This window comes from Sphaerodactylus townsendi, linkage group LG01 (genome assembly GCF_021028975.2).
Source record: "Sphaerodactylus townsendi isolate TG3544 linkage group LG01, MPM_Stown_v2.3, whole genome shotgun sequence".
In the NCBI taxonomy this organism is placed as follows: Eukaryota; Metazoa; Chordata; class Lepidosauria; order Squamata; family Sphaerodactylidae; genus Sphaerodactylus; species Sphaerodactylus townsendi.
The window spans coordinates 86,793,801-86,812,365 of record NC_059425.1 but is presented as its reverse complement, the minus strand read 5'-3'; the positions used below and the strand labels follow the sequence as shown (position 1 = coordinate 86,812,365).

General features: G+C 40.6%; 1 protein-coding gene across 1 annotated transcript in view; it reads left to right on the top strand.

The window, feature by feature from the left end:
• The window catches only part of DISC1 (DISC1 scaffold protein), a 96,471-nt gene extending 87,156 nt beyond the window's left edge, over nt 1–9,315 (top strand). The window contains exon 6 of the mRNA XM_048486191.1: nt 6,362–9,315. Within this exon, the coding sequence (XP_048342148.1) occupies nt 6,362–6,490 (129 nt within the window). The 3' untranslated portion in view covers nt 6,491–9,315. The remainder of the gene's footprint in view (nt 1–6,361) is intronic.
• Nucleotides 9,316–18,565: the final 9,250 nt, after the last annotated feature.

Genomic DNA, 18,565 nt, shown 5'->3' with positions numbered 1-18,565 from the left:
ACCTTGGCCCCAATGCTTTGTTGGCCCTCCAGAGTAAATGGTTGGCCAGTGCATGAGACAGGATGCTGGACTAGATGGATCTCTGGTCTGTTATGTTTTATATAAATCTTTACACACTACACAGTGTATCGAGCCTCTTTTGTGTTATTCATGCCCTTTCTTCATATAATAGGATATAGAACAGAAATTGAATATACATTCTGAACAGTGTAAGTTTAATTTTATTTTTGGGGAGAATGATGGCTAGCTTATAGGGCTATCTTAAAGTGTGAACTAGATTATTTTAATCTACCCTGAAATGTTAAAATATTTTCATGACAAAAATAATCTGTGGGCGTACAGAACTCTGCATTCGTAGGAATGATCTACTTAATTATCATCTTTAGCCAAAACAGAGGGCATATAATCTTGGCAAGATACTTTTCCCTTGAAATATTCAGTAAGTACTTTTCATGGCATATTATCCAACAATTTTATCTGCATACTGCAGTATTTTTTACAAATAATCATGGAAGGATGGGGATTTGGTTCCATCCCAGATGAAATCCCTTGAATAGAGAAATAGATGTCAACTGGCATCTGGATAAATTTTCCTTGAACCTTGGACTGCCTGCCATGCTTACCTAAATAGAAAGGTGTGATTTTGTTTAAGAGCAGGGGAAATCATTCTCCCCTTTTCCTACAAAATTTTTCTACAAATAATTTCTCCCCACAGTGACAATGCCTGCTGAAATTGAATGCATAGAGAAATGCATTAGCAGGAATGCTAGACAAGTTGAGAAGAGAGAGGAAGAGTGGGTTATTGAAAGAGTGCAGACATTGAAGTGAGCAAAAAACGTGATTTTATTCATCAGAATATGTTAGCAAACCCTGCTTGAAATCCCATTTCTGAAAGAGAACATTTTAAACATTTTAAAAACTACAAACAGAAAATCAAACTCTGTCATTATTTGTTTATTTACTTAACTGAAAAAAAGACTAGCAACAAGGCAATAAAATGGGTAAATAAAAAGACATGCTTGGGCATAAAGGCAGCATCTGTCTAAAATGATACCGATAAAATATTCCTTAGACTGGGAGCAGACCATAAAAGATCTAAAAAGTAGAACCCCTTAGTTAAAGCCTGGGTAATGAGAAATGTTTAGGCTTGGTACCTAAAGGAAATTAAGGTAGTTGCCAGGCAAGCCTTAAGCAAAAGGAAATTCCAAAGGAAAGACACTTCCATCAGAAAAGCCCTCACCTCTGTAGGTGAGTTCACAGAGAACAGAGCTTGAGGCAAAGATTTTAATTGGCAGTTTGGATGATATGGGAAGAAGTGGTATAAGGGCTGTAAGGTCATGGCTCTCTGTTTTATTTCTCTATAATGTATTATTTTACACAGTATGTATAATTAGTGATATTGCTGCACTAAACTTGACAATATTGTTCTGTACACTGTGCTGATTCAGATTATTGGCCATTAGTAGTGGAGAATACAAATCCCCAAAAGACATCACAATCATGTTATGTAAAACTAGTGACATGGAGCTGAGATGGCTCCACGTTTCCACTTACTATGTAACCCCATGTGTGGTTCAGCTGAGTCAAAGGTGGCTGAGTCAAGGCCTTGCAGCCTGAGGTCAGATGATTCTTGATTGTTTCATATGTTTCGTACACAAGTGTGCAAATGGTGACCAACGTAAATGTGCACCAGAAAATAAAATTGGGGGGGGGGGGGGGGGTTGGAACTAGGTAATGAAGTGGGCATAATTATTGGTATTTCAGATTTGATTCTTCAATTTCAGCTCAGTGTTTGGATTTGGAGTTTTTTCTTGAATTTTGAAATTATTTGGGCTGCTGAGTCTATCTGGGGAACATTTCCAGTGGGCTGGAGTGTCTTATTTTGTCCAAATGATGCCAAACATTGCAGCAGACTTAGTACTGCATGTCTACTAAAGTTTCTACCAAGTCTTCTAAAGTCTACCAGGTTTCAAGTGAACTGGACCACGAACAAGGTGTCTCCAACCATCCTACATTGCTTCCTATGAGGAAAAAATTCCATGCTTTTCCAGGGCAAAGAATAGCCAAACATATAAGAGTTAACAATCACTGTCCAAAGCCTCTCAAATGCAAGCAATTTCAACCCAGAGAATCTCAGTCAAACTAACTGAATCAAGAGAAGGCAGTCCCACTCCAGCCCAACAGAGCCAATGTCAGACTACAGAAGCCTACAGAACCAAGGGGCTAATGTGACAGCACCAGCCCAGCAGAACTAATGTAAAACCAAAACATTTCAGCAGAACCACCCTGGCAATATGTGATCCCATTTGAGGGTGAGTGCTACCAAACTTTGTCCTCTCTCTTATTGCCTGGAAAAACTGCAACCGCCCCCCACCCCCAATTGAAGCTTTAAAACATCAGCCCCAGATATTCCTAATTTTTCCCGGGAATATTTGGGATTAGTATACCAATATTGCTAAGATCCCCAAATATTGATTTGGATCCCAAATATATCTACAGAATATTGATAAGGCATATTTTGGGTATATATTCAGATTGGGTACATCCAAATACACATCCCTCGTGTCAAACCAAACTAGGTGGCAAATAACTTGACTCGAATGAACCAGTAAAAGAATAAACCAGTTAAGGAAAGCACAGTTTGTGTAGAATAGTAACCATGAGTGGTGACACTGTTCTTGTGTTGCATTCAACTGTTCTTGTATTGCATTAAACTTAGGCCAGTTCAGATTTTTTTTCTCAGCACAGCATCATGTGGAAACTCCCAAAGAAAGTGCGGGCATGCTTTGTGCCACCCACTCTGTTTAATGCAATACAAGAACAGTTGAATACCCTATGTGGAAACAGTCCAGGAATTTCTAGTTTCAGAGCATATACTGCTCCTAGAAACTGATCTACAGAGGTCTGAAAGTGTCCTCTGGCTATGTTATACAGCTCACACAAATGCATCACTTGCATCAGGATTAAAATTAGAGGATAGTTAGTGGATATACTGTCTGAACCAACTCTTATTATGAACAGTGATCCACTATTTAAAGTGACATGTGTTAATTATGCCCACAAGATTTCTGATGGCAAGTATATTACACAATAACGTGGGCAGTCACTGAGTGAAGAATGGGTCCCGAGAGTGTGATATTCTAACAACTTCTAAGGTAGGTATGGTACTTTGGTTTTAAATGAGTTGAAAATTGTAGCCATTGTCTCTTTAATGAAAGAAAGAGAGAGAGTTTAAAAGGTTCTTTCAGAACTGACTTCCAGGTGCCATCAAGCAGTTCTGCCAATATTTAAGCACACATTGTGGTTTTGATTAATAATTAAACTTATATTAGAAGAAGTAAATTCCAGATGGCATTGTTGTTCATCATACTTTTTATAGCACAGAATATTGGAATCAACCGGCTTGCTGGTAGGGCATGAATAACACAGAACACAAACGAAGGCAGAAACCAGCACTAATGCTCAGAACTGAATATTTACATAGACCCGCTGGGGATTTTTATTTAATATTGTAGCTTCTCAAAGCAAATATTAAACAGTAGGCTTTGCATTTGGGGATGGGTGGAGGAGCAGACTTCCAGATCGAGAGTAAAACTTGCTCCTATCTCTGCAAGTGATAAATTTGTTGAAGAATCACTACTGGACATAGTGAAGTAAACCCACAGAAGAGCCAATGATTGTTGATCACTAGCAAGCATATGAAAATAATCTGAATTTTAATTGGAAGAACCAAAGACAGAGGGGTGACTTATTGCCAGTGTCTGAGGAGTTGATGAGAGGTGTTACTTTCCTGACAAGCAAGGCTGGCATTCCCTAGTAAAATTAAATGGATTTTATATTGCAATTTCACAGTCATTTTGGGTCTTAATTAGCTGTTATGGTTTGACAGACAATTTGAGGGCATGAAATAGGCTCTCTGAGATAAAATGCATTTTTGTTACAAGAAATGGGTTGGCCATTTGCATTTTGCAGATACAAAACGTTGCTCTCTGCACCTTGCTTAAAAGCAAGTTTCCATTAACAATTGTGAAGCTTTCATTCAACTGAGGCAGAAGGAACCAAGTCACACATTTCACCCTCTCAAAACACTTACTCGTTTTCTTTCCCTCCGTGGTAGTTCTTCCAGTATCATCACAACATGGTTATCCCTTTCACTCACACATACCAACATACAAATACACTCTCACAGTTTCTAAATCAATCTCCTTTCCTCCCATGTGTCTTTTCTACTGGGATATTGGAACTTAAATATGGAATTCTTATAGACTTGCCTCAGAATTTTTAAAACAAATTATCTTATCCAATAATCACTTTTATTCTTGGACTAATTTGTACACTGTTACAGCTACATCCAAAATAACCCCCATAAAATGAAAATAAGCTAGAGAAACACAATGCTGTAGGCACTGCCACACTGAAACAACACCATGGATCAAGGCGGCTGTGACTCATCTAGTCTTGATAAAAGATCTGTCTGCTAGACTGAGTTTTTTGCATAGAAGGGTCCCCCCCCCCCAGCACCTCTGTTACAGTGAACCCTCATGAACAGCATACTGGGCATGGTAAGGGTCTGCAATGGGAAGGGAAATAGATAGAAACCACACCCTCTCTTCCAATGATGGAAGTGCCTTTCCCTCATGGAAAAGCCAATGCCTCTATTAAGATGCTTTGTTTCGTATGCAATTGCCCCCTTTTTTGGTTTTTATCTTTCCTTCTGTAATTTCTGCATTATTTCTTAATACCAAATACTTCTTTTGTTATCCTTTAGCAGTATACTTAGATGAACAGCCCCCAACTTGTAATCTCAGAATATGTATCAAGGGTAATTAGAATTCATGTTCACAAGCTTCTCCAAGGCCTGCTGTGGCCATTTGTGATTTCTGCAGAACTTTATGACTAAGTTACAGCTTTGTGGGGATCCCCAATATGGTTTTGCTACATCTGAAGTATCATGAAGGATTTCCTTATTTGTACTTTGTCCAAATAAGTACTTTGTACTTGTACTTTATATTTGTACAAAGTACAAATAAGACCAAATACAGCGATGCTTTGTTCAGTATCTTCTGTGTATCTTGCTTCTAAATTGAAAAAACTGTCTAAAAATTAGGGCAACATTGGATTTTTGTCTCTTTTTACAAATATTAGTTCCCCTTAAAGTAAGGAAGAGTCACACATTAAAGCAAATATATGTAAATTACACAAAAAGATGAAATCTTGAGGAAGCTTTAATAAGCTTGGAAGCTGCCAAAAGGCTTTTCAAACTGGTGTGTGTGACAGTCTGGCAATGAAGATATTTGCATAATTCTCTTGTGATTCCCTCCAGTCACTTTTTTTCCCTAAAGAAAAGGATTTTTGAGTTATCCACTTCATAACCTAAGGATATCTTTTCATGTTGACATTGTTCTTGGCTAAGGCAAAATTTCCTAATGTATCAGGCACCCAAAGAAAGATAAAAGCAGGTAGGCATATCACTGACAACTTTGACTTTTTTTGCAGAGGGGTTTTTCAAACATTTGTTTTTAACTCAAGAGTTTTAATTTTCATTATTATTATTATCAAACGGTTCCCTTGCTGAAGGTTAGCATTTGTACCTAACTTGCATTAAGTAACTGAATGAGAACTGTTAGCATTTAAATGGATTTGATTTGGCCAATAGCAGAATTAAAGTTATTTAGGAAAACTACAATTCTTAGTACTGTTAACTAAAAGTAAGTTCCAATGAAAACCATTTACTTTAAAACACCCACTTTCAAAATGTAAGCTCAGATTCTGCTCTTCCCCATAAGGCAAGGGGTGGCCTTTCATTCTGAGGGAAGCTGAGGTGGAAGTGTGAGAAAAAAGAGGGAGAGGCAATTCATTCCTAAATTGTGTGTGAGGGCACAATGAATATTAACTCAGAGATGTTCTCTTGTTAGTCAAAATTACCATTCATGACCTGCAAATTTGGCACCAAGACAGAAAGAACTCTTTATGTTCATTTATATTCCACTCAAGTGGCGATATAAGATTATTTCCTCTGCAGAATTCTCTTTGTACAACACATTGGGCTTTACAACAGCTACTCCCACTTACATATGCACGTCAAGGAAAAAAACCCACCAAAAATGCTGCTCATTTCATACCCCTCAAGCAAAAATGCTTCATAAAGCTGCCTGTTGCCTACAGGCCAAGAAAAATGTGGGAGAAGGAACCAAGTGTGTGAAATATCTATTAATATTTAATCCAAGCAATTTGGATGAACTTGATGCTGCAATTAGCTAGCAATACCCATCTGTTGTGCACAGTGCAACAACAACTTATTAAATAATTTGGAAAGGGGAAGGTAGCTGCCAATTACCTTTCAATGTATTCCTTAATAAAGCATATACAGTCTCTTCAGAGAGAGATCCAGATGGTGAAGGAAGCTCTCCAGGCCATGTTGGTGCAGCTCCAGCCAGCTAAGGAAGCAGAGGAAGATGCTACTGCTGCAGACCTCCTTGGTGACAGTTGATGTCCGGGAAAGCAAGCTTAAAGGAGTGATGAGGAGGAAGGCAGAGGGGAAAGCCTAAGTCGCAAGGGCTGCTTCCAGGAACAGAATGTGCTGTTATTAAGCCTCAAGGATTCCTCCTGTCTCTGCATAACTAATGACTACTAAATCAGTTACAGAAAAAATGGAGCCTCTGGGTCTTGCCTGACACACATCTTAGGTTGCACATTGCCCAGCTCTGGAGACAGCTTTTAAAGCAGAGCATCCTTCCTGCCCACCCTTCCATGTGCAAATCTCAACTGGGTGCATTTGAAATTATGCCTTCCAGTAAGATTTTTGTAAGAAAGGCATGACAATCTATTTGTGATTTTCTCAGTCTGTTTTTATTTTTTTGCACACTTGACTGAGTAACATTGAAAGTTTGTATTTTCAGAAGTAATTTTGTATCCTGACAACCCAAGGAACAGAAGTTTTAGCCCCAATACAGAGCCAGTGCCAATACAGCCTTACCCCACTTAACAAAAGAAATTGAGGAATTGTAACATTTTTTAAAACAGGGTGCATATTTGGGGGTCTTGTATCCTCCAGTGCTAGAAAACAAGAATACACAGCTTAGAAAAAAGGGAAGGGAGAACAAGAAAGATAAGGTCAGTAACTGATGAGATGTTTTAAGGGTATAGAACAGTCATGATCTACAGTCATACTCACATTCTTTAGAATGCTTTTGATGTTAGTATAACCATTACAGATACCTCAGTGTTTCCATAGTAATTTGAGGGAGGAATTGCATTTTCTCAGCAACTCACTATTATGGTTGGCGATTCGGACCGTCCAAATCCGGGTGTGGACCAAATCTGCACTGATTCGGACAGATTCAGATGAGTGGGGTCCGAATCCAAGCTGTCCAAATCCCATCCGATTCGAATCCATGGGATTTGGATCAGCAGCCGAACTGCATTTTTATTTTTTGGTGATTAAAATTCAGTGATTGTTTTGTCTTTCAAATTTTTAAATGGCTGAAGTCTTAAATACTTCAGACACACTTCCTCCTGTGCTTTGTTCCAGAATCCCAGTATATTGGAATAGACAAATCAGAGAACCCCAAGGCATGATTCAGGACCTCTACTACATTCTCAGGAGATTTGGCTAAGGATATATAGGGCTGAATATCATCAGTATACTGATGGCAGTCAGACCCTAAACAAGGAATGATTTGTTTTAGGGGCTTTACCTAGAGATTAAAAAGCATGGGTAATAGAATTACCCTCTAGAAACCCACAAGATAGATCCCTCGCTGATGATAAATAGATTCAAGTAGCAACTCTTTAAATCCAATCCATGAGGAATTATTTGAACAGGTCAACACATATCCCCTAATCTCTAGTTGTGCCTCCAGGCACCTCAACAACTAGCATGATCAATTGTATCAAAGGCTGCAGATAAAGCCAATGAGGGCAACAGAGAGGCTTGGCCTTTGTCTAAACTCAGGCAGAAAACATGAGCTAAAGCTGGAACTATCTCCATCCTGTAGCCTATCCTTGAACCAACGTGAAAAGGCTTTACAGCAGATAACTTATCCAAGAAGACTTGGAGTTGGTTCACTACTGCTCTGTCAATTGCTTTGCTCAGAAATAGTGGATTAGAAATTGGGTGATAATTGGCAACATCAGTTTTCTGTGGGGATTTTTTTAAAGTAGTAGCTGAATGGTTGAGGGAAGGTGTCCTGAATTAATGACTGATTTATACTAGATAGTACACATTTGTGGATATGGTCCTTACATGATTTTAGCAGACAGGATGGACAAGAATTCAGGGTACAAAAAGTGACCTTCACAAGTCCTAGGATCTTGACCACATCCATCAAGGAAATTAGGTAAAAATGATCCACAAGTCGCCCAGGTGGTGTATTAGGGCTGTGTCCTGGTGTGCATATGTTATGACTGAAATCTAGATCAGTATCCTTGATACTTTATCAGCAAAACACTTGGCAAAAGTACTGCAGCTAGTTGTTTGTTCCTGAGACATTAGAAGCTCAGATTTAGGCAGCAGCAAATGCCGAGCCCCCTTGAACAATTGGGATGAATATGAACTAGCTATAATACTAGGTAAGTAATCTTTCTTTGGCACCGTCACCACAACTCCATAGGACTTAGATGAGCTCTGCAGTGTGGTCTGTCAGATTCAATTCAAGTTGGTTTAACTTCTGCTCCCTTTTTTTGCCTCCTGAATTTAACGTTGTGGAAATTGAGTTTTGACGCTATTCTTAATTGGAAGTGCTTAACATATTTGGCCCTTTTTTTGTGCTTATTATTTGAGGCCATTATAGGGGGGAAAAGTGGAATGTATATTTAAAAATAAATTTATTTTTAAGAAATATCCCATCTTTCCACTGCAAGGCAATACCTTCTACTCAGCATTCTCTTAAATCTACCTGTTTAATTGGTCTGGTTGTGTGACAAAAAAGCATATTCAAAAGCATTCATAAAGAAAGATCTGCATAATTCAGCAAAAGAGTTTTACTGTTACACATGGGAATGCAAGGTTTGCTGTGGTACACCTTGGCTGCCGCAACCCTCCCAAAATTGCATGAGAATCCCACAGAAGCACTCCTTCACACGAATGGAACACGTCCTAGAGTGCTGAGCAGCTTGCTCGCATGAGTTTCAAAACTCCCCAGAGTGAACAGTATTGCATGGGTTTGCAGGAGCACAGCAGTTTGAAAAATGGGCTGTTATTTAATGAACAATGTACTCAGAGTTTAAAACATTCCTACACACATCCAGCATTCCATGTTTAATGTGACTGTGATTAATTTCTTGCCTTTAATAAATATGGAAAACTTCTAAAAATTGAGTTTTCAAACTTTCTTAATCAGTCTGAAATCATTAGCTGAAGCAAATCATTTGTAGCAGTGGTGCATCATTTTTAATATACTACTACTTTAGTTTTTACATTATGTTTTTGGGAAAAACCAGTCATGTTTATGACACTGTCATTGCTTGTTTCACAAAAAGAGGACAAAGTTCCAGTCACAGAGGTGACAGGGTTCACTGTTTTCACACCTTTTATCCTTAGCTTTAAATGCCTAGCATTAAATTTTCTACTTCATAGCATTGATTGGGAATAGATGCCAGGAAGTGATGATGTACAATTCCACCCAAGGATGTGAAATCATAAGGGCAAAGCTCAAGTAGTCTGTGTAGTCATCCATTCCTCTGGGTAGAATTAAAGTCCTCTAAAAGTCAGAAGTGACTGGCATTTATCTCTGAGAGCTTGGGAGCCCTGCAGGGTCTTTATCATTATCACCCTTGGATCTCACTTCTTCGATTCTAGGTCATGTTCCTTCTGATGTTCATTGCTGCTGCTGCTACCTGCCCTACCTCTTACAGCTCTCATATCTGTTTTTCATTTCCCATATCCTGATTCTTTTTCTATTGCTCTTGATGGACCAATAGGTAGCTCATGCTTATTTCTAAGCACTTATTTATAACAGCTAAGATATGTTAAGCCTTGACTTGAGTGGCTGAGGCTACCCTAATCATGTCAGCTCCCAGAAGCCAAGCAAGGGCAGCCCTGCTTAACAGTTGGATGGAAGAAATCTAGGCTTGCTATGCAGAGGCAGGCAATGGCAAACCACCTCTGGATGTCCCCTGCATCCATATCCATCACAGAACAGTGCTGTCCCAGCTGTCTTGAAATCTGAATGGGTTGCAGTTTGTGTACTAGCTGGGAATGCACTGTCACCCCACACATTTCTGCTGGAAAGGATTCAGTACAGATGAATAAGGAAAACCAGGCAGGATGGTCATTGCCATCTCCACATTAAGCATAAGGAATTCAATGCTCTCATAAATGGTTTGCAACTGATTGCTGTTTAAATTAGTCATTATTTAACTTTGCAGTACACTTAAGATCAGAATACCCCGGCATCCTCTCTGACTTGGTTATCCACTTTCCTCATTAGTACGGATATTATTTTAGTCTGTTGCTGAAATCCCATCATGCTTGGGAAGGCAGACTGTAGGCTTTGCATAAGTTAAGGCTAGGAGAGTCTGTTGCTACACTGGTTGAATTGTAACCAAAGAATCATCCTGAAATCTAAAGCTAAACATAGTGGGATCTACAAGGCATGGTTCAGGTTGCTGCTTATGTCTGTCAGCTATACCTAAGTTTGACAGTTCTCTGTCTTCCTTTTCTGCTTATGCAGTTGGCCATCTTTTGCTCATGCAGAAAAGGAACGTGATAAGCCACATCAACAGCATTATATGATGCAGACTCTGGGGTGGGTTGTTGTAACCCTACCTCTTTGGAAAAGTGCTTGAGAGAGAATACAGCATAGCCTCTAAAACTGTCTCAACATATAACTTATTTAGGACAACAGCTGCATTGTTCAGTGCATAAAGGCTAAATAGGTTCTCACAAAAGATGGCAACCATAGATGCGGAGCAAAAACTACCAGACCACAACTACATGGCCTGGAAAACCCACAACAGCCAGTTAATTCTGACTTTGAAAGCTTTCAAAAATGTTTTACAAGGGTCAATCCCCCCACTGCAAACCAGACTTTGCCATTTTTTAAACCACTACACAAAAAAACCCACTACACAATAAAAAATTAAATTAAATTAAGATAGTAGTAATGCCTCAGAGAGAAAAACACTTTGAAGAGGTGGCAGATGAATTGCACTGGCTACAATTCAGTGCCAAGACTGTAGGTTTCATGAGAAAACAGCAAACAACTTGGAGCTGTGGATTATGATCTTGCCATAGGGGAAACTAGCCAAAAGACCTGTGTGTGGAAAAGTTGTCCATCTGGAGGAGTTCTTCACCTACCCAGGCATCCCATATAAATTTACTCTTTTAAGCATTAAGCTTGAAAGTGGAGCTAGAGATTCTTTTCTGTATACCAGATAGTTTAAATAAAACAGACTAACACCGTCTCTGAATGGGCGGAAGAAGTGGCTGGCCACTGGCGTAATTTATGCCAGTGGAGCCTTGGGACTGCTTACATGGTCCCGTGTGGGCGGTCCCAAAGCCACCACAGACTGCAGGGGTGGCTCCACACGGGGCTGCTTCCAGTTTGCTTTGTTTACCTACCTTTTTTCCCTGCGAAGCTCTGGGCAAAGGAAGGGACACACCCATGCTGCCCTCCGACTCCTGGAGCTTTGCAGAGAGAAAAGGTAGGTAAACAAAACAAACCGGCAGTGCCTAAAAGTGCGCTGTCACGCCAGTGCACTTTGCATGGTGCTGGCGGGAAGACACCACTTTCCAAAAGACTCACTCATTGAGTGAGTCAAGAAAGCAGCATTTTCCTGCCATTTTTTTGTGTGGGGGGAAGCATGGCACTGCTGTGCTGCAGCAGCGGCATCCATGCGAACAGCGCTGCAGGGATGGTGTTTTTACAGTCCCTGAAGTGCTGCTGTTGGCTTGTGTGGAAATGTCGTAAGCTTCTGTCTAATAGGCCCATTCAAATTCAGTGGTGGGGAGGGGGCTGCGGCAACAAGGCAGTGCCGCCCTGCTGCTACCCTGGAAGCTTCCCAGCGGTGGGAGGAAGCTTGAACGATAAAAAAGCCTCCCTGCTGCCAAAAAGCCCCCGTTGGGCTGAATGGTTGGCAGTGTAATTCAGAGGCCCAGGCTGCCAGTGTAATGCCAACAAAGGCTGGTAGGGAGCCAACTTATGTAAGTTCCTCCCCTGTTTATGCCCTAGCCTGCTTCGTGTCCAGTGGCAGAGACCCCGAGACACTTGTGTGGTGATCAGTACAATGTCCCAGTGCTGGGGAGGGCCATGACGATTGTACACCGACAAAATCACCCCTCCTCCAAGGCAAGTGGCCCAGGGAGGGTAAATTTGGCAGTGCAACCATGCACCACTCCCATGAGCAGATATGGTCCCCCTTTCTTTGGACGGGGCCCCTAATTCCCTAGTCTTGGAGATGTAAAAGTTAACAGCCCACTTGACATCCATGGGACATTTGCATGGAACATTTAGACTTGATACAAAGCACACTATTCACTCTGGGAATAAAGGCCTAGTCTACCTATCTGTCTTCATGAAATATGCTCCAATCTTTGTGCATTAAATTTTAAGTGTATCAAACTCAAACACCTGTCATATGAATGTCAGTTTTAATGGTGATTATGTAATCATGAATAGGGATATAATACTGAGTATTATTCACATATTGATGACATCCAGCCCAAAAACTATAAATTTTTTGTCCTAAAGAGATTACATCGAGATTGAAAAGCATGGAGAATAGAAATTCACCCTGTGAAACTCCACAGGTTAAGTAGGTCCTAACTACACTGATGACAACTGGTGTCCAAAAGGAACCCTTTAAATCCAATCCATGAAGTATAATTTGAACCAGTTCAGTGTGCATCCCCTAATAACTACTTCTGTCTCCAAGAGCCCTAACAAGATGGCATGATCTATTTATCAAAGGCTGCAGATAAATCTAATAAAAGCAATAAGGAGCCATGGCCTTTGTCTACATGCAGATGGAGGTTATCAACTAAAGCCAGTAGATATGATGTCATCATGTGTTCTGGCAGAAAGTATTAGGAGTCAGGTATCTAACCATTGTTGGAGGCCCTTTTGTGTCATGATAAATCAAGATGCAGAAAATGATGCTCAATCCATAAAAGTCCTTTGGTCTACTGCCCACTTCAGGTTTAATCTGCAAAGTGGTTTGAAGTGGCATTGAACCTATGCATAGGGTACAGAAGAGCTAAGATCTCTTCAGGCAATTGGGAAATACATTTATGTTAGTTGAATTGGGTGAGAGTGGACATTACTCTGAAAAAGTTTTATCATGAATCCATCTTTATGCTTATACAGATTAACTGTATCAACTGATGTTATCCAACAAGAGCTATATTCCCCTGTGTAGCAGCTCAAATAGTATCAAACAAGAACTTTATTCCCCAATGAGAAAATTTTCCTACTCTCTCTCATATTCCCTTTTCTGCTAACATTTCAATAAAATAGGACTTCCAGCTGTAAACCAGAGAGACATCTGCAACCCCCAAGATCAATGCCCCACATGTCCCACACTAGCCCCTGGGATGGAATGGAAGAAGCTGTTTGAGACCTTTATGGTTGAAAACCAATGCTGGGCCTAGCTGTCCAGAATAATCCTTGGCCCATTACACTTACCTTGGGGCTGTTAGCTGCACAGTGGCGTTGTAGAGTGGTCTCTGTTTTTCAGTTTAAATACAAGGAGCTATTGCATGGAGTACTGTGCAGCTGCTTGCTGTAGTCTCAATGGACCAGATTTACTTAACTCCACCCATCACTTCCCTCTTAAAGGCACACATCTTGTCACAACCAGGAGGGAGCATATAAGCTCTGGAGCCAAAGCTCTCATATCCCCCAAATCTGTTCAGTCTCTTCCCTGCCTGGCCTCCTTTCCACTTCCCTTGCCCTTCCCTTCCCTTCCCTTCACAGCCAGAGGAGCAGAGTGGCTCTTTGGTGAGGCACTGAACCAAGGAGAGATGAGCACGCAAAGGCTTGGTGTACAGCCCCCCCCCCCCGCCGGAAACCCTGCTGCCCACCTCACCCTTTGCACATCAAGGTGCACCTGGATCCCATTGCAGGGTGGCAGAGGTGCTGGACAGAGCCAAGGGGGCAAGGAGGAGAAGGAGCCCCCTCTTTTCTGACTCTCACTCCCTGGAGCTGGCAAGAGGCCTCCACCAGGCAGGTGTATTAACCTCAGTGGTTTTCAGTCCCAACACTCTCTTCCCCATGAAAGAAGCAATTCACACACAGACAGACACAGACTCCCTGGTTTTCAAATTAAAAGACAGCAATTTTGCAGTGCTTCTCTGTTTATATTGCTACATCAATCTTTCAATATAATCAATAACAAAAAATGAAGTGCTAAATATGAAAAGGAGGAAGGGGAGAGGTGTGCATGGGAGTAGGAGTGGCTGGAAGTGGGCAGAGGGGAAATGTCTGGGGCAAAGATGTGCTCACTGGCAAATCTGTCCTGCTCTGGTGGCAAAGCATATTAAAATCATACTTGATGTGCCCTTGTTTGCTGTGGAGAAAATGGAAAGTGAAAAAAGGGCTCAAGGAAATATGTCCATACAAGAAATCTTGCTGCGACAGACATTCACCCCATCACACACCAGTCACGTTGTGCATAATCTGCCTTTGTTCCCTCAACCACCCACCAGGCATAAATGATTAAGAATGTGAGCTAGACTTTTGATTGTAAGGACATTTGGTTTATAAGTTCCTAATCATTTCAGACAACCAGTTACTAACAAGGAGAAAAACAGATTTGGAAGAGTCTACTATCAACAGATTATAAATTCTTCCTCTAAATGCTTTGAGCAGTAGAAAGGGTAAAGGATAAACCTGACAGAGGATACTTGTGATCAATCATAATATTTTGGTTCTCAATTAGCCAAGCTTTTTCATTTTGGTCAAAGCTTTTTAATTCAGTATTTTTCCCCTTCCTATAATTGTTTGTTAAATCAAGATAAGCACTCATTTTCTAGTGTCAATAGAGATGGGCACTGTGTAAAAGTTGCCTAAATAAACCTCAATTCTTGAAAGAGCTACAGGGCAAGATTAGAATAATCCTGTCATATCTTCTTAGTTTATTATCCTATTAAAAGTGAGAGTGTGACCTGAAGATTTTTAGTCTTGGAGATTAGCATATGCTACAAAAAGCTCTGAAAACACACACACTGAGATGAAGCTCCCCCCCACCCCCCAAGCACTGTCAACAAAGATAAATAAAAATGAAGGATTAGAAGTAAACCTTCTCAATCGAGAAGCTAGTCAGAACCAAATCACCCTATTAGAATCTGACTTAGAGTGCTGAATAGCATTGTTTCAGAAGCAACCAGCACACAAATAAGCAAATGCAGGTGCTTATTATGCATTATTTTCATTCCCAGTGCCCTGTGTATGGAACTGGATTAGATCAATTCTAAAAAGCTAGCAGTCAGATTAAGGAAACAAGTTCACAGACACACTGAACCAATAACAGCTGGGGGGGGGGGGCAGAACAAGATATCAAAAGGCAGAATAGAAATTCATGCAAGTCAAGAGTTGTTGTGGGAGTTACAGAGAAGAGGGAGAAGAAAAAAATATTTGCACAGGGACAAGTATGGAATACCAAGAAAACAATTTCTAACTTTGTGCCATTTTAATTTCTCTTGAAGTCCCATATGGATTGAATAAAATGCTCATGGGGCGGGGGGGGGGGGGATGTTGTAGTATAATCTTGTGCCAAGAAGACAGAATGTAATGTGATAACACCACATGATTGCTACCTGTTTACAGTGAATAATTTAGATGAATACCTAAGGTTTCCAGGAATATACCTATCTGACAAGTCCGTTAACTTATTAAATATGTTTTCTATAATGGATAACCAGCTACAAAGGTTACAGAACTAAATACTGTGGATTTGTTTTACCCGGCGTCAAGGTATTGGAAGGACTTTTATGAGACAGGAAGACCAACCTCTAACTCAGAACATGAAACCTAATCTGGAACACCCCCAGTAAACTTTCTTCATCATGGAAACAGTGCAAAATGTAGAAGAAGCATCACATGAGTTTGTATTTCAGTCTTAGTTTGTGTTGGGAAGCAAATAGCATCCTTGATCAAATGCATGAAATCTTCATGTATGTACTAATAAGTGCCCTGCTACACCATGTTTGCAAAATTTCTTTCCCCTTGAGTCAAGCATCCTATCATCTATACATCATTTCTCTAGTATGGCCCCTTTCTGCAGGTATCTAAATCTGTGAATTTAATGTTTTTTGGGATAACTTTTTTGCTTCCTTAAATCACTGCCATTTGGAGAGGAGAAAAAATATTCCTGAAAAATACCAATAAGGCATTTGCGGGGGGGGGGGGGATGGGTTTGACTTTTCTGAATGCACACCCCCAGTGTTCATCATCATGTAGGCAACAGGCTGGTCTCCACTCTAGACCCATGCTAAGAACTTATTTGATTACATGTGTTTCAATGGAGTAAATCTGCTTGGAATTGCTCCCACAGTCGCTGAGTACTGGGCAGTATGATTTCTCTGCAGCAGAAGTGTGGACTTGTGATCAGGGTGAGGAGAGGTTTCCCAAAGGCAGCTAATTTGCAAGGGATGATTTAAAAACAAAAGGGAGAAAGTGAAAGTACTTCCAAGATGTCCATGTGATCAAGGAAGCCCCCCCCCCCCCATTATGTAGGCAGGATCAAAGGGTTAGGAAGCAGCAGCACATAAAAGGGTCCAAGAAAAAAGGCTTGGGTTACTTGCTCCATTAATTGAGACTTGTCTATTTCATTCAAGTTCAGTGTTCTAACACTAAATTTTAAAAAAAGAATTCCAGAGAAACTTCCAAAAAACTTCCAGAGGTCCCAAAATGGAGGTAGCATGGGTAATGAAGGGGATGAGGTGGGCAGTTGAGTGGGAAGGACAACTCTGGTAAGGGCAGGGGGGAGGCAGAGAGGATGGTGGGAAAAACCCACAGAAGACTTTACGCTTCAGGATTTCTTTCACCTTCCCAGTGAAGCGGGGAGGGGGGAAGTCATGTTTTGTGAGCATTTACAAAAAGGTGGGAATAACAGAACTGAAAGTATGGTCAGTGCTGGGGAGAGAAAAAAATGCAAGCATAAAGAGGGGAAAAAACCCTGATGGGAATGTACACTGAAAGCAAAGAAGAATATGCATGTGTAAAAGGATATAGTTAATCTCCTCTAAAAATAGATTAAGAATAAAAAATCAAGGGCAGAAAACAAAGTAAAGTTAATAAGATCACTAAAAGCAACAATGGGAGAGAAGTAGAAGCAAATCCCAACAGATAAAAGCATCTGATATTTTCAACTCAAAATGAGTGACTTAATAACAGAAGAACTCAGCAGGCATAAAACAGAACATTGCTGCAGTTTAAGACCAACATTACAAATAATTGAGAGATCAGCAGAGACAAGCAGAGTGGATAATGTAAAAGCTTTGGGAACAGAGAAACAGTTTAGAACTAGATGAATTTCTACAAGGAAGGAGTACCAAATCTTGGCACCCCAAGTGAAACAGCATTTTCTTTGCTTCTGAAAGAGGGGGCACAAAGAACACAACCTTGTGAAGTTGATTTTAAACATCAAGCAGGTGTGCATGAAAGGAGAAGGTCCTTCATATATCATTGCTCAGTTTTTCCTTTTATTACCTCATAGACTAAAGCCACGCTGAATCTATTGGACTGCTTGGAAATTCACTGCAAATTTTCCCAGAACACTGTTCCATTTAATAGATGCAAGGACACTGTATTAATGCAGTGATAATCATGGAAATGTGGCATCTAGGGAACAGAACAGCCTCCCCAGTATTCCTCTTGTGGCAATTTCACAGGGGTTTCTCAGCATCATAGAGCTGGAAATGTGGTATTGATTGGTTCTGCTAGGATGTCAGTGTTTAATAACCCCATTAAATACAAAATTGAATTTATGTAGTGGAAATGGAGGACTGATATTGCCCCCTGGATGATGGATTAATTGCTATTACTAATTAGCCCTCCCTTCTGGGCAGTGTTAATGCAGAAGGAAAGGAAAGGTTTGAACAATTTGTAGAAGATATATTGAGGTGAGATACAAACATCCTATGGCATCCCTAGTTATTTTCCTCTTAGGAGTTCTTAACAGATTATCTATAGCATAGAAAGCCACCTCGTTCTTTTAGACAAAACTCTCTTATCTTTCCTGGCAAACTATAATAGGTAAGAACAAAGGGAAATGTAACAGTGTGGTCCTAGATGTGGAGACTCTGGAGCAGCTGTCCTACGACCTGTGCTGAAGGGACCCTGTGCTGGACCCCCACCCCCTCAGCAGCCACAGCTGCTCCCCTGAAACACCCAACACTGGCACTGATCCGCCATACTTCCTGATACTCAGGCTGGGCTGGGAAGAAGGCACCCAGCTGCAGGGTGGTCAGAATTTCAGTGGGTACCTGCAAAGCAGCACAGGAGCTCATCTCCAAATATTCCTCAAATAAGCACCATTTAATGAATTTTGTCACAGATAAAGAAAGATGTTTTCCTGAGCTTTTGTGCTTAGCTCAGGAATACCTCAAGCACTTCTAAAGTTA